This window comes from Hippocampus comes, unplaced genomic scaffold (genome assembly GCF_001891065.2).
Source record: "Hippocampus comes isolate QL1 unplaced genomic scaffold, H_comes_QL1_v1.1 scaffold99, whole genome shotgun sequence".
NCBI lineage: Eukaryota > Metazoa > Chordata > Actinopteri > Syngnathiformes > Syngnathidae > Hippocampus > Hippocampus comes.
The window spans coordinates 1,453,647-1,474,271 of NW_017805134.1; the positions used below are offsets into that span (position 1 = coordinate 1,453,647).

At 47.0% G+C, this 20,625-nt stretch overlaps 3 protein-coding genes across 4 annotated transcripts in view; all 3 read left to right on the forward strand.

The window, feature by feature from the left end:
* rapgefl1 (Rap guanine nucleotide exchange factor (GEF)-like 1) overlaps positions 1–9,374 on the forward strand; it is a 20,570-nt gene extending 11,196 nt beyond the window's left edge. The window contains exons 3-16 of the mRNA XM_019866314.1: positions 2,448–2,570; positions 2,691–2,886; positions 2,961–3,058; positions 3,203–3,315; positions 3,722–3,889; positions 3,967–4,064; positions 4,248–4,370; positions 4,451–4,629; positions 4,822–4,912; positions 6,564–6,614; positions 6,717–6,804; positions 6,879–6,943; positions 7,232–7,286; positions 7,361–9,374. Coding sequence (XP_019721873.1) covers positions 2,448–2,570; positions 2,691–2,886; positions 2,961–3,058; positions 3,203–3,315; positions 3,722–3,889; positions 3,967–4,064; positions 4,248–4,370; positions 4,451–4,629; positions 4,822–4,912; positions 6,564–6,614; positions 6,717–6,804; positions 6,879–6,943; positions 7,232–7,286; positions 7,361–7,485 — 1,573 coding nt within the window. The 3' untranslated portion in view covers positions 7,486–9,374. The remainder of the gene's footprint in view (positions 1–2,447; positions 2,571–2,690; positions 2,887–2,960; positions 3,059–3,202; positions 3,316–3,721; positions 3,890–3,966; positions 4,065–4,247; positions 4,371–4,450; positions 4,630–4,821; positions 4,913–6,563; positions 6,615–6,716; positions 6,805–6,878; positions 6,944–7,231; positions 7,287–7,360) is intronic.
* Positions 9,375–10,328: 954 nt separating this feature from the next.
* On the forward strand, positions 10,329–12,547 carry LOC109513760 (nucleoside diphosphate kinase B-like). Of its 2 annotated transcripts, none has more exons than XM_019866404.1 (5): positions 10,329–10,441; positions 11,263–11,381; positions 11,455–11,556; positions 11,631–11,743; positions 12,331–12,547. In XM_019866404.1, exons 2-5 carry the CDS (start codon positions 11,265–11,267, stop codon positions 12,446–12,448), a joined length of 450 nt encoding a protein of 149 aa, XP_019721963.1. In that variant the 5' UTR covers positions 10,329–10,441; positions 11,263–11,264; the 3' UTR covers positions 12,449–12,547. The 2 variants fall into 2 exon arrangements, with proteins under 2 accessions (XP_019721963.1, XP_019721964.1); XM_019866405.1 differs by having other exon boundaries at positions 10,352–10,441; positions 11,260–11,381.
* A 5,503-nt stretch (positions 12,548–18,050) lies between these two features.
* On the forward strand, positions 18,051–20,399 carry LOC109513739 (keratin, type I cytoskeletal 13-like). Its single transcript, XM_019866365.1, has 8 exons — positions 18,051–18,557; positions 18,752–18,834; positions 18,923–19,079; positions 19,300–19,461; positions 19,545–19,670; positions 19,848–19,922; positions 20,002–20,150; positions 20,226–20,399. The coding sequence occupies exons 1-8, from the start codon at positions 18,066–18,068 to the stop codon at positions 20,347–20,349; spliced, it is 1,368 nt and encodes a 455-aa protein (XP_019721924.1). The 5' UTR covers positions 18,051–18,065; the 3' UTR covers positions 20,350–20,399.
* Positions 20,400–20,625: the final 226 nt, after the last annotated feature.

Below are 20,625 nucleotides of genomic sequence, written 5' to 3' on the forward strand. Positions count from 1 at the left end.
GACAAACACGTTTGATTGACAGTGACGACTGGGGCGGATCGCCATTTATCGCAACGCCCGAACCAAACCCGTCCCCCAAAAATGCAGAATAAAAATGCATGCAAAAAAAAAAAAATCAACAGCTTCCAGCAAACAGCGTTCTTCAATTGAAGCTGTTGACGGACATTTTGCCATCTTGAGTCTCGGTTTGGGCGGCATTTTACATCAAGTGGGCTTCCTTTGCACTGGGACTATTTAGACTTCACGAGTGCATCAATATCAGGCTCATTTGGTTTCTCTCCCCACGGGCCAGATTGGACCCCAACTACCCCCCCGATGGACTGTTTGGGGCCCACAGGCCGGAAGTTTGACACACCTCTTTTTCAAACATTTTCCGCCCCCACATGCTTCCATGACTTTTGGAAGTTTGGTTTAGCACCTGCTGCCGTACTATCGTGGTCAAAAAATCGTATCATGCCCCTTTGTGGAAAGCGTGAAGGGGTATTGGAAATTTGTACTTATTTGTGGATTTTTGGGGGGGGGGTAAACCGAGCCTCCGTTATTCGCTGAAAAACTCAAACTTAAAACCCGTAACTGACACCACCGTGTAAAAAGGATTAGACTGTAATGCCACTAGATGGCATCAAATGAGTAGCGTTGTCTGAATGAAAATCCTCAACTCACTTCAGCATCACGATGCCAACCAGAGTAATTTCGCCATCCCTCGTCATGTCACGCTCCATTTTTTGTGGTGCCACTGCATCGCCGATTTTTAAATGGCACTTATCTAATTTAATATGGCATATGTTCGACTATACTTAAGAGATTATGCAGCGATTCATTTTCGACTTCTGGATCAACAAACGCCAGTCAGGAGGAAAGTGCGTGCAACAGACGGAGAATGTCCAAAGATTAGGATGATTTCACCTTTGAAAAGAATAAAGACTGCAAAGACAAGTGACTTTTTCCAGCTGCACTCAAGTAAACATCGTTAGCTAGCGTCAGCTAGCCTACAACCAATTGATTGGCTGAACAAACTGAACCCCGCCAGAATGCTACAAATACGCTCCAGAGAATTTTTAAAAACTACGACTGACGCAGTCATTCCTTCTCACAGGAATTAATATCAGAAAGAGAAGAAGTCGTTCGGCTAACCTAAAAACTTGTTGAGGCGTGTGCGCTTACATAATCACTGCACTTAACACTGAACAATGTGTTGTGTTTGTAAAAGGAATGCGCGCGCTCGGGCAGACACACGCACAGTCTAAGATGGTTGGTGAGTGGGAGGGAGTGTGTGTGTGTGTTTGTGTGTGGTTGTTTTCCAACATGCCGGCTAGACGTCCTCCTGATGTCTGATTGTATGCCTAAAATGTGTACGCTGACACACATCATTCAATAATCATGGGAAGCAGTTGGCTTCAAATAATCGTCACGTGATGCGATGAAACGCACATCACGCAGACGCACAAGCACGCAGAGTGTAGTCATGTCATTTCCTCTGCATCCTCTTACTGTCTCCATGGCAACCATTTGCAGGGGGGGTAGGAGGGTGGGGGGGGGGGCTTTTGTATGACACACCCACTGCAGCACGTTTGGCTCCCACACAAGCGCACGTGCGGACACCGTTTTTTCGGACAAGTTTTGAATTTATTTTCGCTTGAAAGTGTGTTGGCGTGTGTCCGTGGATGCGCGTTTCCTCCCAAAAACATCGAAGTGTCATTCATCAGATTTATTCCAAATCATTTGGGAAATGAAAGCAAAAAAAAAAAGAGGCGAACGAGGAGATGGTAAGGCCAACATGTTTGTTGGACTTTTTTCATCAGAGTTTTAGAAGAAAAAAAAAAAGTCTCACATTCAAATGCAGAATTGACTTAGCTCAAGGCCAAAAAGCAGTACAAAAACGCCACTGACATGCAAATGGTCAGTATGGATAGTTGCTGTTTGAGAAGCAATGCCTAATTGAACACAAAGGTTGTGCAAAATGTACACATAATATACGAGTACTCATGGGCAGAGAGATATTATTTATCCTCTGCATGGAACAACTAATGGGAAGATGTCGGCGTTGGTCTTATTGGCTCTCAGTGCAGCCTATCCATGCTTTTATCTCCAGTGCACTTGATTATTATAACGCTGCTTTTACTGGACTCCCTCAAAAGAGCACCAAAAAGCGGCAGCTCATTCAGAATGCTGCAACTCGACTTCTGACCGCATCAAAAGCCTTTACACGCTTTACACGCTCCGAAAGCCTTTACACCTGGTCCCAGTCAGCTATAGAATTGATTTGAAAATCCTGCTAGTGGTCAATAAATCACTGACTTGTTTGGGTCCTAAATATGTTAAAGGAATGTTGATTGAAGCCGAGTAAGGCTCAATTAGTGGAGCCCAGAATTCAAAGTAAACATGGTGACGCTGCTTTGCTATTTATATATTTCAGGTGGATTTTGGCTCCCCTCGTTGTGATATTGTTTTGTATTTTGCCCAAATCTGATGATTTTGTCCGTGCCTTTAGAGACGTTGCTGGATGACTTCATGTTGACTCATCCCATCTTCCTGACGGCCGACGCCTTCCAGCAAGTTCTACTGCAGCAGTATCCTCCTGCACACACGCCTGCACACGAGGCGCCGACCCGACACGCAACGCGACACGTCTGAACGCTCACCCAGGAATTTTGTTGTGGCTTTCTGCTTTCCTTGACATCGCGGTTCAGATTCTGTCTGCCTGCCGGGGAGGGGCCGGGAGCGGAGGGGGAGGAGCCGGGAGAGGGCGGTGGGGGTCAGCCGTACGGGGTTGCGGAGCTGGCGCCGGATGGCGTCAGCAGGAAGCGGGCTGTGCTTAGCGTAGCGTTTCGCTACCTGGACACGTACCGAGAACTCCTGCAGGAGGAGGGAGACAAATTCCCCAAGGTGACCTCACAACTACACGACAACTACACGCCTTGACCAACAACCAATGACCGCGCTTGTTTTTGTGCGTGCAGGAGTTGTACGTGTGTGCGCTTCAGGAGCTGAGTCGACATCCTGACCTGGTCGACGACGTCGTCAAACTGGAACGCTGGACGCAAATCTTAAATTGCTCGTACGTGCTCACGCATAGACACACATGCAGGCATGCACAGATGATGAGGGGGTCTGACGTGTGTGTGTGTGTGTGTGTGTGTGTGTGTGTGTGTGTGTGTGTGTGTGTGTGTGTGTGTGTGTGTGTGTGTGTGTGTGCGCTCAGATGCAGCGAGGAGAAGGAAAGCCGCAGGAAGCAGGTGCGACCGCTCTTCCGCCATTTCCGGCGAATCGACGCCTGCCTGCAGCCCAGGGAGGCGTTCAGGGGCTCGGACGAAAGTACGACATTGTCACGCTTGTCAGTGGTGGGGAGGCTTGGGATATATGCTGGTTTGAGTTCAGGCAACTAGCATGTCTGCACAATTACACAAAGCATCAAGGAGGGATGATAACAACAAAGCTGCAAAAAACTCACACATTCATCCTCCTAATCCATATAAATCACGGAAAATGACAAAAACGATGTAATTGGTTCAAGAAACAGTCCCTTTGCTAATTTAGTTGGGCCAGCGATCGTGGTTTCGAAGGCGGTGGGAAGACTAGACTGACATGAAATCTGATGGGACCCCCCCAAAAAAAACCTTTATAAACTTAAAACTTAGAGCAGATCGTCCCTGCCCGCTCACCACTGACGCTCCTAATCTAGCGTGCTAATGCGCATGCTAAGCTAACGGCCCCTCCGCAGTTTTCTGCAGGGTTTACACTCCCGACCACTCGTACGTGACCATCCGCAGCCGGCTGTCGTGCCGCGTGGACGACATCCTGGCGTTGGTGCGAGAGAAACTGCAGTACAGCGACGAGCGGCCGCTCCTTCCCAGCAAACTCATCCTGGTCGCCGTCACGTCGGCCGGAGGTTTGTCCGCCTGCTAATGCCACGTGCCGCCGAAACGCAGTCGCCCGACTTACAAGTGTGCTCTTGTGTGCCCGTAGAGAAGGCGGTGTTCCGGCCAAGCGATGAAGCCGTTTTCACCACGCTGGGGGTCAACACGCATTTGTTCACCTGCCAACCTTCCGAGCTCGACTCCCTGGTCAGTAGCCGCTATTATTTTACACCTACAAAATATCACTGAACATTCATAACTGTGGCTGTGAATGTTTTTGTGCCTTTCAAAGGCAATGTGTCTCCTAGTGTGAGGACATGCGGGTGTTGCCGGGCTATTTCCTGGCAATATATGTTTTCACACTTTTGATATCACTCCCTGTCCCGTCAGCTCCCTCTTCCGGAGGAGATCCACTGGACGCCCGGAGACAGCAAACTTCACGACATGTCGGCCGAGGAAGTGGCCAACCAGCTGGTGGCTTTTGATTGGGAGCTCTTCAGCTGCGTGCACGAGGTCGGGCGCAAACCAGATCGCGGCACCGCTTCGCATCCTTTGACGCCGTGCTTAACTTGCGACGCCCCCTCCCTGCGCAGGTGGAATTTGTGTGTTATGTGTTCCACGGCGAACAGTCCCGCTGGCGCCCCCTCAACCTGGAGCTGGTACTGCAGCGCTGCAGCGAGGTGCAGCACTGGGTCGCCACGGAGACGCTGCAATGCCACTCGCTGCCCAAACGCGTTCAGCTGCTCAGAAAGTTCATCAAGATTGCCGCGCTGTGAGACAAAAACGGCAACGTCGATCTGTCTCCGTCTTTCCATCCATCTATTCGTCCATCCGGCCATCTCTCTGGCCATCCATCTGTCCTTCCGTCCGTCTCTGTACCCGTCGCACTTAGCGGGCTTCTTTGGCCAAGTCCCATCATTGACGGGCCCGTGAATAGACTTATCCTGCCACGTGTGTGTTTCAGCTGCAAACAACAGCAGGACCTTCTGTCCTTTCTGGCCGTGCTCCTGGGCTTGGACAACCCGGCGCTCAGCAGATTGAGACTCACCTGGGAGGTAACATGCGTTGACGCAACACATCCACACACATGACACATGTACTGTATGAACAGTCGCGAAGCAAAGTCTGCCAACCGTTTGGCTCATAAAATAATAATTACAGTGTCACCAAATGCTATGGTCCTTCCACTGCAAGGAAACCCCTCCATCCATCCATCCATTATCCGAAGCATCCACCCAATCGCAGGGCACACATAGATGACACAGTATGACTTGATGGTGGCCAGATGTTGGCAAGTGTGCTACTGCCTGCCATCTAGGTGTTGGCATCTGAAGCACACTCGTATCTCAAATATTGCTCGTATCTTAAGCCAAAAACATGTCGGTTCGTATTATAACAATTTGGAAGTCGAGCCACTTGTATCTCAAAGCGCCGTTTCTCAATAAGCCTTGGTGGTCATCAGTACTCTTGTAAATAGATTGTCTCAAAATGGAGAAAAGTCAGCATGTTGTTCCTCTCCCTAAGACTTTCCATCCTTAAACATTCACCAAGAATGGATGTCCCTCCCGGTTAACGCCGGGGGAAGCCACTCCCGCAAAAAAAAAAACAAACAAACAAAAAAACAAAACAAAGCATATGACAACAGATTTGACGTTTGCAAAAGAACACCTGGAGGTTTCACACTGCAACTATTGAGCGGACGCATCAAACCAAAGTTTAACAAAAATAGGCTCAGCACACCACCATTAAAGCCTCCTCCAACTGGGAAGTCTGGTGGAAGGGCATCATGGTTTGGATTTGCTTCCTCAGGGCCTGGACACACTGGTGTCACTGACAGAGAAATTAATTTTCAAATGTATCGAGACATTTTTCCAGGAGAACCAATGAGTCACAACCACACAAAGTCACTCAACAATCAAATGCACCTTCTGAAGTGGCCCTGATCAGTATCCTGATCTCAACCTCACTGAGATGCTGGGGCATGGATTCACAACAGACATCCCAGCAAAGCAATATTGCCGATTGGTTGACTCAGTCCAGCGGTTCAGATATTTATTTTCCGCAAAGCCACATGTATGGCACTCGCCACTCCATCGTGGATAAGGGTCACGTTACAGACCACCCCTGCAGAATGGGACATCCGCAACATAGAAATATCCCTTTCAAAGGCTTCCTAGGCCTTTTTTTTCCACAACATTCACAGCACTTCATTTTTTAACAACATATTGTGAGCGCAAGAGCAACATATAAGACAAACAAACTTTTTTTTTCCAAACTAACAAACTGAACTAATCATCTGAACATCTACTTCAATAATCATGCCCACAGATGCTTTCTGTAGGTGTAAAAAGTAGGATGGAAGAGAATTTCACATCTAATCATCTTCAGCAAAACCTAGGCTGAGCTCAATATTGTACTTCCTGTTTTCAAGATTCTTCAGTCAAATTTACATGTTGTATTGTATTGTAAATTTACATAGGGTCAAACAAAAGAGCATCCCACCATCTATTGGCCGACGGTGGAATTGCACTCAAAATTAACAAAGCAGAACAAATGCCCCCCACAAAAATTTGCAAAGGAGCAGGACAGCAAAACTGGAACTGGCGATGAAGGGGGGGGGTGGGGGTTCCGGGTCTCACTGTATAGTGTGAACATTTTCTGGTGTTGAGTGAAGAAACATATTAACAAACATGTTTTGTGTGTCAGGGTCTTCCTGGAAAATTCCGGAAACAGTTTCAACAGTTTGAAAGCATCACTGTAAGATTTCTTATTTTTTGGGGCGGCACTGCAAAACCCCCCATGTTCATTGAATAAGCCAATTTTTGCTATTTGGAAATTTGGATGTTTTGTCACCATCAGGATCCTTCCCGAAACCACAAGTCGTACAGAGACCTGATCACCAGTCTCATGCCGCCGCTCATCCCCTTCACGCCTCTACTGCTCAAAGGCACGTTGCACACACGCACTGGCACACACGCACGCACCAACTCCAAATAACGTGGCATTTGTTTTTTTTTGCAGATTTGACTTTTCTTCACGAGAGTTGTAAAACCTTTCACGGCCAACTTGTCAACTTTGACAAAATGGTAAGAGAGTGTCACTCAAGGCTCAATTTTAGGCCCATTTCCTTTGAACATCTACTCAATTCCGCCTAATTTATAAAGCACAAAAAAAAACAAAAAACTGCAGAACAACCACTGAGAACAAAGCGCTGCACACAGATCCAAACAATGCAAAAATAAAGGTCTAATTAAAACAAAACAAAGCACGAAAACAGGTGCAGAGTTTTATGCTGCAATTGCCATTCCTACAAAGGTCTAAGTGTAGAAATCAAGTTTTGGGTAACGGTTTGATTGATTGATGCTTTTGTGCAGCACAAAGTGGCTGACATGGTGCGAAGCATCCGCAGATACCGCAGTGGACAACTGGGTAAATGCACGCACGCATGCACAGGCACACACATGTACACAGGGAGCTAACAGTGCGCTTGTTCCTGCCAACAGTCATGGATACAGAGACGTCGCCGTCCCATTTGCAGACGAAAGCGTACGTGAGGCAGCTGCACGTCATCGACAACCAGAACCTGCTCTTCGACTTGTCCTGCAAACTGGAGCCCAGAGACGGGTAGACGCTACTTCCCCCACCACAAACACGTGAAGGGGACACGCCAAGAGGACACGTTAGGCACCACGCAAAGACAAAGACGACGCATGGGAAGACGTGGAGACTGGCCCCACCTCCTCAACCCTCATTTTCTTACTCTCCAGCCAATCGGAATAAGCTTGGCTGCCATCTTGCCTCCTTCCTGTCAACAGGGAAAGGTGCATTTTGGCCCTGCCCACAAACAGCGAACAACACTCTTGGCTTCCTTTCTTCACCTCCTTGCCGTATTTCCTTCCTCACTTCTTTTCTATACTTCCTGCTCCTTTTCAATTCCTTCCCCTCACTTCATTTACATCCGTCGCTTCCTTTACTTCCCTTCCTTACTTCCTTCTTCACTTCCTTTCCTCAAATCTTGACTTCCTTTTCTTTCCTTAGATGCTTTCTTCACTTCCTAAGCTCACTTCTGCTTTTCAGGTTCTTTCCTCTCTCCTCACGTCCTGATTTCACTTCAATTCCTTTCCTTACTTGCCTTCCTCTCTTCCTTCCCTCGTTTCCTTTCCCTGGCTTCCGTGTGACGTGAGCGGACGCCTCCACCCAGGAAAAAAAGTTTCGGCTATTTTCTGGTGAAGCACTTTGATGACCCTCAGGGCTGCGAGGTTTTGTTTACTACTTCTTCTATTGTCGTGCAATGACCTCATCATTATTATGATTCTTACTATTGTTGTTATTATTATTATTGGTATTGTTTTTGTTTGTTTTTTTAGTTGTTGTGCACAACAATATTTTTGACAAGCAAAATCTGGTTTGGCTGACTGACATGTTAAGCAGAAGCAATGTGTTTTGAGTCCCAAAGCGAGGTTTAAGCTGGACAATTTATTTTTATTTTTATTTTTTTGAAGGACTGGCAACATACAAAGGCTCCGACTTCCAGGACTGGCGAGTTGTCCTCCGGACGCGTTTATTAGCAACGTGACAAGATTTCCCCCAAAATGACAGTCGGTCAAAATGCTGAGTCCGTCCGCTTCGATGGGCCACATCAAGACAGTTCCTAAAATGTCCACTAGAAGTGGCAACATGAGAAGAGTTACCCAAAAATGAGAAAAAATGCCATATCAACAAAAATAACATGACACCTTACTGAGAAAGGGAGTTTTTCTTTTGTTGAGGGGTGGTGGTGGGGATTTTTGGGGGAATGTTTTTCGAGTTGATCAGCTGTGTGTCAAACTTAATTAAGTTGAGGGGCCACGTTCACCCCGATTTGATCTCAAGTTAGTCCTGCAGACCAGCATTTGTCAACTAATAAGCTAGAAATTATGTCTCTTTTGTTGTTATCCGTTTGCAAATCGTATCAGCAATCGTGCATTTCTTCAGAAAAACGCAAACAATATTTTCAATAAGTGTTTTCAGTTACACCGGCAATTTAAGATCAAAATGGATCTAGGTACTGGATGGACTATTTATTAAGTCTCTTACGATGTAAATCATCTCAAATGTCTGCAGCCATCTGGAAATGTTATCCCCGAGATGAAGACCACTTGTCACGTTGCTACTTTTATCACTCAGGCGGGGACGTTTGTGTAAATAGCTGCAGTGTAAATAGACGCAGAATCTATTTTACGGTAAAAAGCTTCCGGCTTGTTTTCGTTTTGCCGCTGGCTTTGTGTCGATTCGACATAGCGGCAGGGAGCTAGCTAGCCGCGTTAAGAGCGAGGGCGGCCATCTTGTTTCAAGACCACAGCGGGCTAGCTCACAAAGCTAGTCTGCTAGCGAAGGGCGTCAGAACGTTGACGCTTGAATTTGAAAGTGGGATATTTTTCAAACTGGATTCTTTGTAATGTGACTTTTCTGCACTTAAAAATCTTGTCATGTTCCCTCCTGCAGCTGCAAAAATAAAAGCTGACGTGCGACCGTTAATCATGTCGACACTTTCTGAAGAAGCCGCAAGTTGCAGATTTTGCACTCTATTACTATTGATTGGCCGAATGTTCATTTTTGCCTGTATTTTCCCCAATATTGATGACCAACCAGTTCATTTTTTTATCGCTATATAGCAGGGGCGTCAAACTCATTTTTGTCGCGGGCCACTTTGAAGTTACATCTTCCCTCGGAGGGCCTTTAAGACAGTGAAACCGAATAAATGTTTAATCATCACATCACATTATTCCAAAAAAACAAAAAAAAAATGATGGCTAGTTTTGAAATCAGTCAAGTGTTTGTTCAATTATTGCTCAAGTGAATGTTATCGGGGTAACAGAATTATTGCAAAATGTCACCGTTATTTATTACGTATGTCAATTAAAGGTTTCGGTACATATTTCAGCAAGGATCATGGAAGTTGACACGGATGATTTGCTTTCGCGGGCCACATAACATGATGTGGTGGGCCGGATCTGGCCCCCGGGCCTTGACTTTGACACCTGCGCTATATAGCCTGATCTTGGCAGGCGACCAGTCCATTGTTTGTCTGTATGTTCCCCAACATCAAGCTGTGTCCAGTTCACGGTGTACTGCACCTCGTGGCCAAAAGTGGTAAATATGCGGGGTATGAGAGTACATACACACCCACACATGGGTATGGCGTGTGGATCTCAACCTGCACATTTTGCACTTGTCTCCAGAGACGTTTCGGTGCTTTTTCAAAAGGGAAGCTCAAATTAGGCTGAGTCGGCGAACGGGTGTGGCATGCTTTCCCATTTGGACCACATGAAGGCTCGGAGTTTATTTGGATTGGGGGGCACAGTCAGCAGCGTTGTCACCCAATCCTACTAATTAAGCTTCGCTGGCTGTTTCCACGGAGACCAATCAAGTCGAGTCAGCGGTGTTTCCTGTCATCGGGACACGTGTCCAATCGGAAAGCTAGGATCACTGACCCATTCCCCCCTGCCAGGGCCCCCACCCTCGGCCTTTAAAAGTTTTTGCACGCTGCCCATCGTCCCGGCTGAGCTCTCGACTGCCAAACCCCACCGACGAGCTGTTTCAAGGTAATGCGCATTCTTCCTCTTTCTGTTGTTTTTCTTTTTTTCTTCTGTTGGTTTGTCTTGCTTTGGTTGTCAAGGTCAGAGATCACATCAAATTGAATCACACAAAAGGTGACACATGACCTTTGTGTTTTCATCCTCCTCCATGGGAACAGCACGCTAAACGCTAACCTTGTACATTTCCGACTGATAGGCGTCATTTGCGCTTCACATTGATGTGAATGATCACATGAATGGGTCACCGAGGGTGGGGTTAAGTGTCCGATCATGTCAGCTGTCACTTCTCCTCCTCGTCACATGATCCACAAGCAGCTGATGCTAAAGTTAGCATCAGGGAGGGAGGGGCTCATGATGGTATGTTATATGCAGCGGTGACGGGTGACGTGTGTGTGTGTGTGTGTGTGTGTGTGTGTGTGTGTGTGTGTGTGTGTGTGTTTCTTCTCACACACAATGGGTGATAATCCAAAATCCTCTCGGGACCATTTTCAAAAACAGATTGGAGGGGACAAATATGGAAAAAAAAATGCTCCTCAATATGTGTCGCTGACTGACAAAAGTCCTCTGCAAAGTTTTCTTTTACTTTGAATAATTTTCTTTCCTTCATTTACTTTCCTCATTTCCAAATCTCATATTTTCTACACTATAGATACAGATGAACAACAGACCGGTCGCCGCCAGCCAAAGTCATATTTAGACTTAAAACATGCACACCTCACACAGACTCAAACCCCAACGTCAGAACTGTTAAGGCCGACTTTGATATCCACTAAGGCGTGCAAAACACATGATGAGCATGACGATGTTCTGCGCTCGGCCCAAAGCAGACATGGAGCGAACATTCATCGCAGTGAAGCCGGACGGCATCCAGCGAGGCCTGTGTGGCGAGATCATCAAGCGATTCGAGCAGAGAGGTTTCCGATTGGTCGCCTGCAAGATGATACAGGTAAGCGAGGCTGTGCGTGCCGCGACATTCCTCTACCGCGTTTCTTCGTCATTGCATCGCGTTTATCCGACAGGCGTCCGAAGAGCACATGAAGACGCACTACGCCGACCTGAAGGAGACGCCCTTCTATGGTGGACTGTGCAAGTACATGGCGTCCGGACCCATCCTTGCCATGGTAACATACCGACTCGGCGAGTGAGCTTTCGGCGCGGTAAACATTCCCCGTGGTGATGGTGATCTCTTGTGCAGGTGTGGGAAGGGCGGAGCATTGTCAAATTGGCACGAATGATGCTGGGAGAAACCAACCCGGCCGAGTCCAAACCCGGAAGCATTCGAGGAGACCTGTGTATCGACATTGGCAGGTGCGTACTTGACGGCCTTGAGCGTGCCGCTAGCGACACGTCATCGCTGTCGGTGACTAGCATTGTCGTTAATGACGCTGGTGATAAATGGTCATCCAGCTAGGTGATTAGCTTCCAATGTGACTCATCGTTGAGTTTAGTGACTAGCATCCATTCTTAGGACGATGCTAATGACTTGTCATCCAGATGGGTACCTAGCATCAGTTCGAACCACACTACTAATGACTCATCATCCAGGCTGGTGACTAGTACCTGTGCTAAAGAGTGGTTAGACGACTCAGGGATTAGTATTTGTGCCAACAACACTACTAATGACTAGTCATCACGTTTAGTGTTTAGCATCCACGCAAATAACACTGCTCATGACTGGCTGTCCACATTAAATGATTAGCATTCATGCTAACGTCTCATCATCTGGATCTGTGATCAGGATCTGTGCCAACGATACAGTAAATGACCAATTGCCTGGCTAGGGGTCTGCATGCATGCTAACGGCACTGCGAATGGCCGCTCATCAGGATGGGGAACTCGCATCCAAGCTAATGTGTTATTTGGGTGTTTTGGGTTTTTTTCCTCATCCCCCCCAGGAACGTGATCCACGGCAGCGACACAGTCGAAAACGCAAAGCGTGAGATCGATTTGTGGTTCAAGGCTGACGAGATGCTGGACTACGCTCCCTGTGCGCAAGCCTGGCTTTACGAGTGAAACGCCGTTGCGCTCAATGGTGATGGAAAGCAGTCATCAATAAAGCCTCGTGTGATCGGCCACACTCTGACTTTCAATTTGGGTGTGTGTTTGACTTGACTTGGCCATGCATCTTTTTTTTTCCTTTTAATAAACTTTACTTAAACAAAGCATACAGAACATTTGGGGGTGGGGGGATCTATTGTAGAAATGGTATCATACCAAATTTACAACAAAAAAAAAACAGCAGGGAGATTACAATGGGAATACAAATCTAATAAAATAAAGATTAAATACTCACAAAGATATAGTGGAAACCAGTGGTGTCCAAACTATGGCAGGGGGGCCATTGGTGCCCCGCCATCCATTTTTTTAGCAGCCTGGGGCATTTTTTTTTTTTGTCACATTCGACATGGGGTTCAAGAAGTGAAGGTGGGCAAAGAGGGAAGGGAGGTCGTCAGAAAAATTGGTACCATTACTACAAATGAATGTTTATATACTGTAGAACTTTTGTCTATATTCAAAGATACAGATAAACCATTTTTGATCAAAAGAATAATTTATCTTCAAAACACTGCAGTGAATAAAGGTCATTCCATTTTAGAGGCAAAAATAGTTTCTTCCACTTTGTTCTCTATTGCTGATTTATGAAGATATCACATTAATGATCCTAAAGTAACTACCTGCATTTGAAAAATGGTCAGTTTACTACAGCTTGGCCTTTTTTTGGTTCCGAATGTGGAGATGGGATTCTGTTAAGTGCCGAACGGTATCCACTCTCGGTGATAGACGGCTGTTGGCCATCCCAAAACTATTTGCCTTAACACCTTTAACAGAAAACTGCTGAAATTAACTTGACAATTCAAACAACAGTAATTGCTTTTGAAGAATTGAAAAGTGGTCCTTTCATCCTTCCATTTTTCTGTATGCAGCCCTCAAAAAAAAGAAAAAGTTTGGACACCCCTTGTTGTAAACAAATATTTGACTTTGTATCGCCCCCCTCCCCCTATGAATTTTGTAAATCCGCCGAAATACTCCCTAAAATTGACATACATAATAAATCTACTGGGTTCAAAAATACCGCATCGAGCACAATGCTATCCCGAGTTAACAAAGCCCAGCATCAAATCCTTCCTCACAATTGAGGCACAATCAACAATTCAGCGAATCAACATTCAGCAAGAGTCGGCAATAAAAACCGCTTGCACTTACTTTTCCAGGACTTGACTTTCGGGTCCAGGGGCCCACTCTGCAGCGATACAGATCACGTGATTGATTGACTGTGTCGCGTGACGCTACGTCACGTAGGAAAAAAAAATCAAAATACTCATCAAAACAAGCAAAGTGCTGCTATAAATGTAACAAACAAAAATTCTCCATCTAAACCAGCGCAACCCACCTGCCGCAATCAAGCCGACACGATCACGTGACACAAATAAATGATTGGCCACCAGGGGGCACCATTGCTTCTTTTTGCAATTTGGATCATGTAAACCACGGCCTCCAACGCTCCTCAAATTACATTTTAAAACTTCAGTCGACACCGCACGAACATTTGCATGTTCGTGGATTTGTTTCTCGATTTTTTTAACATGTGTTTTAATTAAATTTTTTTTTTTTACTAAATCAAAGGGGCACTCAGAGTGTGTCCCAGTGGGCCTCCAGCCAGATGCCCATCCCTGCCATAATTTGTCTAAAAAGTGTGCTTTGTGGACTCTCTCTAGTGCTGACCTGGGCAAAATACTAGCTTCATTCATTCATGCTCAGTTTTAATGCCACACAAAGCCCATCCAGCCCTATTTGGGTGGCCGGGCTTTACCCCCCACTGCGACTTAACCTATGCTTGGGGCGCTGGTACACCATTGCTATTTCTCCCACACTTTTTTGACACCCCTGCACACATACATATATATATGTGCACACAGAAACACACATAGGCACATGCAAAGATAAGTATGTGATGTGCAGGCACACATTTGAGAGCATTCGTACGTATACAAACACGCATGCACACATGAATACAAATGTGCCCACATCCAAACACAACTGGATACACACGCCAGGTTACATTGTCAGCGCTCAGTTGAACACTTTGATTACCTAACACTTTGCTTATTCAGGTTGTTGCAACATGACCGCAACACACCCACTCACCCACACACACAAACCGCAAACAAGTGCATTTGTGGGTGTGTGTTTCCTAAAATGACTGAAGCAGGTTTGCTCGCACCCCCCCTCACACATACACACATGACAATGGCACACCTTGATCATCGCGCATTCCTCAAAACAAGTTTGATTCTGACTCGGGCGGGTGGGGTCACCACGGACGGATTGTCCGTCAATCACACGACACGCACCCGTTAACACACAAACAGTAAAGTAACATTTAAATCTTTATTTATGATTGATAAGAAGTCAAGTTTGGGCCGTGGAAGGAAGATCAAAGATATAAACACGCAATAATTTTCCTGGAGGGCAAACCGCACGCGCCACTGTGCCATAAGGACAATTATGTCCCAAAACAGAAAAAAAATGTTTACGTCGGTAATATTTTATTTCTTGTTTGTTCATCCAATGAAGAGGATGAGGGTGTGGCTTTCTTTTAGCTTCACAAAGCACAAAAATGACTTTTTGTCACGATTTGTGTTGACCACATTCATTCATTTATTCATTTCGTTTCACTCATTCAACCTTTTCTCTTTCCATTTCTCTTCTTCAAAGGTGAAAACAGACGAAGGCAAAATGAGCTCAAATTGAACACAGTCAAGTGTGACAGGGCGGTGCAAAATCTGATTTCAAGACATTGAAGTGGAAAAACGTACAATGCAAAAGAGGAAGGAGTGCGAAAAAAAAAGAAAAAAAAAGCTTAAAGAGAAAGGATGATTGACAGGTTACTTGCAAGCGTCCACACCCTCAACAAGAATTCTTCATGTAGGTGTCTTTATGTGTGCATGCATTTATATGTGCACACGAATGTGTGTGTGTGTGTGTGTGTGTGTGTTTTTGCGTATGTTTAGGTCAGACCTCAAAATCTTGGGACGGGGACAACAATTGTCACAATTCCGCAGCCACAACGGATCGGACATAAAGTGCAGAGTTAGCAGCTTGAGTTTTAGCCTGTTTCCATCCAAATCAGGTGCGGCAACGACAACGCTTTGTGCCATGTGCCTCACACTTTCTTTTGAAGGGAGCAAAAGTCATGGGACAAATGGCTGCTCAGTTGTTGAATGAACAGGTGTCTGTTCATCCCTCAAGTGTGCCCTATGCATTTGGAAAACGGTTGATATAAGCGCCAAAGAGTGATGAAACCCGTCAATCGAAAGAAACGTTTAACAAGCCCACCAAAAGAAAACCTGCAAGAGCATGGACAGTGACCAAAGAATTCTTGCCTGGGTCATCAACCAAGCCTGCAATGGAAGAATGCTGACATCATACTCAGTCTTTAGTGAGGCAAAAAAAAATGGTGCCTCTAAAATCTCATTAAAAACTGTTTAAAAACAAAACATGAATGTAGATGACAAAATGAAAAAAAAATAGAACAAAAGAAAAAAAAAAGCTATTGCTACTAGTGTCTGTGTGTCATGCACTCTGAAATCCGAAAGCCCTGCGCAGGTGCAGCCAAGACGCGCAGTATCAAATGGAAATATAGCCTATTTGAAATCAATTTCCAATTTACAATCAATTTACAATACAGGTCAGTGCTTTTAATATTCTTTAGGCCAGCGGAGAAGGCCTTGCAGGTCCTGACTGTACGCCACTGGTTATCCTGACAAGAAAAACATGTCAGTGTTTGTTGTTGAACTTGCTTTTTTTGCCCACGGGATATTCAAAAGAGAGAGAGAGAGATGCAGACAACTCTTATGACGCCTGGTGTAATTTTCCTTCTCGTGCTCTCGGTATTCACACTGAAACCAGGCAATAATCATTCAGAAGAATTCATTTAACCCTTTCAGGGACGGCGGTTACAACAGTGGACAGCTTGTCGTGCTATCAGGTTACAGGGGGTGCATGAAAGGGTTAAAACGCAGGGGTGCCCAAACTGTTTGGGCTGAAGATCGACTTTTTGATCAACCTGTGACCACGCACGCACGCGCACGCACGCCACGATGAGCAACAGCCTGCCACGGAGGCATGCGACGCACTTTTTGCAGCGTGTTAACTATCGTAGCTCACACGTACCGTTTTAAAGTGCTTCCTTCCCTCGGCCCTCTAGATTCCCATTCTTTGCCCGTGCCCTCGGTGAATTGTACGCGAAACAAACTCTGAATGAGAATAACGATAACAATAAAAGATATAATGCAACAGCTCCGATCACAAGCTGCAATTGCAGACTGCTGAGCGCTAACAACTTCCGGTGACGCAGTCAAGCGCCACCGTAGGTTAAAGATTTACCTGCTTTATTTTATTTTATTTTTTTTAAATACTTTTTGTGAAAATGAGACTGATAGGATGATTAGCGTGCAGTGTGCATTAACACAAAAAATATATTACTAACATGCACAAAGACACACAAATGGCTGTTTGGCTTTTTTCTCCTCGACACCCCTCGCGATCGTCTTGGGACCAACCCGCGATCTACCAGTCGATCGCCATTGACGTAATGGGCACCCCTGGTTAAAAGGAATCAGTGGTAGAGTGGTCATCTCTGGGAGGATTGGTGGGGGTCGGCTAACCCCGGTGCCATTCCGCACATGAATGACATTCCAGATTCCAACAAGATCAGCTTCTGAAATCTGAAATGAAGAAATGTCTTCTGCATCAAACTGACGGATGTTTGCAAGATTTTAGGGTTTCTTCAATTACTTACCGGATAAGAGCGAAAAAAAAAAAAAACCCCAACAGAAAAAAACTTGTAGTAGCTTTTATTTGTTGCGCCAGCAAAATGCGTGGAATGAAGCCGGTCAGGTTGCATGTCATTCAGAGGATTCAGTGTGATGATTGACGAGCGCTTAATGACGGCTTATACCGCGCTCCGTGTTGTGCAGTTCTTTCATCCATCCATGACCTGAGTTGCTATCGTCATGAAATAGACTTGAATAAGATCGAAAGATTATTTTATCTTCAAAAAGCACGCCGCAAAATGTTTCGACATGCAGTTTGCTCCAAGAATACTTCTCTGTAGTTCAGAGAGTATTCTTTATGACTATCCGTGCACGTCGGGCCTCATTAGCTTCACGGAGCAGAATCGGCTGCCTTCTGACCGTCGTCGTCTTTTCTGATCTGTGGAAGTTGATCTGATCTGACTTGATCATCATCGTCCGTTTTCATCAATTCCCCTCCAACACAAACACACTCAACTGTCACATCATTCATGAGATGGAAAGAATAGAACGTGGATAAACGAAAAAGATTGCGCAACGTAGGTGAGGCAGAATGTAGGGCAAGAAAGAAAGCGAGGAGGTGGAAACGGTCCAAGAATCCAAAGAGCAGCTCAAGAAATCCTGAGCTGCCATTGAAAAGAAAAACAAAAAACGCAAAAGTGGCTTACGTCCAGTGAGACCTGTTTGTTTTCATTCCTTGGAGTGACATTCCCAACTCGAAGTGGGTGTCAAAGGTGACCCCTTCGCCCATCCCATGCACGCCCCTCTCCGGCTCCCGCCACACCCACATACCAGATTGACTTTAAAAGGAAGCGATGCTGCGTGGCATCTCACCACTCTCCACCGAGCATCAGCACACCACCATGACCTCCTTCATCTCCCGCTCATCCACCAGGTCAGTCCGGACCGGTTCCGTCATGGGCGGCGGCAGCGGCGGCTCCTCTATGGGCGGCGGCCGCATCATGTCCATGAGGGCCGGCAGCGTTTACGGCGGTGCGGGCGGTTCCGACGTGCGCATCTCGTCGGCCGGCATGGGCATGGGCCTGGGCCTGGGCATGGGAATGGGAATGGGCGGCGGCTACTCCTCCGTCTCCGTGAGCGGGACCGAAGCTCTGATGGGCAACGAGAAGTTCACCATGCAGAACCTCAACGACCGGCTGGCCAGCTATCTGGACAAGGTCCGCTCCCTGGAGAAGGCCAACGCCGAGCTGGAGTTGAAGATCCGTCAGTTCCTGGACAGCCGAATCGGCCCAGCCAACCGGGACTACACCGCCTACTTCGCCACCATCGCCGACCTCAACGCCAAGGTGACAGCAAAATACTCAGTCAGAAAAAAAAAAAAAAAAGTAGAGCCGCTCAAATGCACCTAATTGCAAACGCAGTGAATTTTTGTAACTCTCCAGTACATTGAATGTTGATAGCTTGACAAAGTTAGCTTGATGGCTAACAAAAAAAAGTGGGGAAAAAAAATGACATCGCACCACTTACGTTGTTGTTGCAGATCCAAGACGCCACCCGGATGAACGGCGCAGTCCACCTGAGCATCGACAACGCCAGGCTGGCGGCGGAAGACTTCAAAACCAAGTAAGTCCGCATCCCGATCGGATCCGACGTGTCGTCCGTCTCCTCTGCCGCTGTGCTCATCAGCCGCCTTTCTGGTCTGCCGCCGCAGGTTCGACAACGAGCTGGCCATGCGCCTCTCGGTGGAGGCCGACATCGCCGGATTGCGTCGCGTTTTGGACGAGCTCACGCTGGCCCGGTCGGACCTGGAGATGCAGATCGAAGGCCTGAAGGAGGAGCTCGTCTTCCTCAAGAAGAACCACCAAGAGGTCACCTGCACGCCCGCGTCTTCTTCTGCACTTTTTTTCTGCATTTTCCTCGTCTATCCTTCTGCCTTTACTTTGACATCTTCCTCATGTGCATCTTCCCACTTGGGTCGACTTCACCTCGTTCTACGACTGTCAAAACCAATGCGCGTCTTCACGAGCGGCATTCCGATTGGCTCGACGCCTTTTTGACTGAAATCAAGCATTGCGTGTGCGTGCGTAGGAGCTGTTGGCACTGCGCGCTCAGATGAGCGGTCAGGTGCACGTGGAAGTGGACGCGGCTCCTGGTCAGGACTTGTCAGCAATGATGGCTGAAATTCGAGAACATTATGAGGCCATCACAGCAAAGAACCACAGAGACGTGGAGGCTTGGTTCAACGCCAAGGTAAAGAGCGTTACTTCCAGTGAGGGTGTGAGCGTGTTTATGCGCGGGTGCCCGCTCATGTTTATGTGTGTTTGTGTATACAGACAGAAGCTCTCAACAAAGAAGTGCAAACACAGACGGTTAGCTTGCAGACGTCCAGGTCAGAGATCACCGAAGTCAAACGCACACTGCAGTCGCTCCAGATTGAACTGCAGTCCATGTTGGGCCTGGTAAATCACGACACAACTTTGACGGCACTTTTACACCGTGACGCATAAATATGGTCAGCCAGGTCCAAAGCAAAGAGCATTTTACCTTTAGTCCGTCGCGAAGCAGCTTCCTTCGAAGTATCAGAGAACTGCCGTGCACAATTTCTCCTGAGCGCTTGCCGGGGTGCGTTTGTGCAGAAAGCGTCGCTGGAGGGAACGCTCGCCGAGACGCAGAACCGCTACTCCATGATGCTGTCGAGCTTCCAGATGCAGGTGAGCAGGAAGCGGCGGGGGGGGGAGCCGGCGGAGGCGAGACCGGAAGCGTGCGTTAACGCGCCCTCCCGTCTCGCAGGTTTCCTCGCTGGAGGAGCAGCTGGTTCAGCTGCGGGCTGACTTGGAGCGGCAAAGTCAGGAATATCAAATGCTGCTGGACATCAAGACGCGGCTGGAGATGGAGATCGCAGAGTACCGCCGCCTGCTGGAGGGAGAGACCGTCAGCAGGTGAGTCACGTCGACCCGTACGGCCGCTGTCCTTCCGCGCGCCGTCTTCAGGCCTGTCCTCCGACTGGTTTGCAGCGTTTCTGCCAACACGACAAGCACGTCCGGTAGCAAGCGTGTGGTGACGGTGGTAGAGCAGGTGGTCGACGGCAGGGTCGTGTCCTCGTCCTCCAAGACCTCGTCCTCCTACATGTCTCACTGACATCAACGGCGCAACGAACAAGCTCAACAATAAAAGAGCCGAAACGATAACTTTGTCGTGCGTGTCTTTTCTTGAACTGTTGCCATGGTTACCCTGCGTGAGTGGTGTGTGTGTGGGAGAGACTTTCGGGTGTGGTATGCAATAAAGTTACATTGCTGAATGAAGAGTTGCAAAAAAAAACAAAAAAAAGTATGGCTGTGTTAAAAGTTTTACATTAATGATAGAAATGCGTCCAGTCCCCTCGGTAGCAAAGCAATCCCAAAACAGGATGCCCCA

Bases quoted from the DNA above. Each gene is read 5' to 3' on its own strand.
- LOC109513760 (XM_019866404.1), top strand. From the start codon at position 11,265: ATGGAGCGAACATTCATCGCAGTGAAGCCGGACGGCATCCAGCGAGGC. The intron at 11,382-11,454 runs GTAAGCGAGGCT...TTTATCCGACAG, and splicing joins TCGCCTGCAAGATGATACAG to GCGTCCGAAGAGCACATGAA. The intron at 11,557-11,630 runs GTAACATACCGA...TCTCTTGTGCAG, and splicing joins CCGGACCCATCCTTGCCATG to GTGTGGGAAGGGCGGAGCAT.
- LOC109513739 (XM_019866365.1), top strand. From the start codon at position 18,066: ATGCTGCGTGGCATCTCACCACTCTCCACCGAGCATCAGCACACCACC. The intron at 18,558-18,751 runs GTGACAGCAAAA...TTGTTGTTGCAG, and splicing joins TCGCCGACCTCAACGCCAAG to ATCCAAGACGCCACCCGGAT. The intron at 19,462-19,544 runs GTAAAGAGCGTT...TTGTGTATACAG, and splicing joins AGGCTTGGTTCAACGCCAAG to ACAGAAGCTCTCAACAAAGA.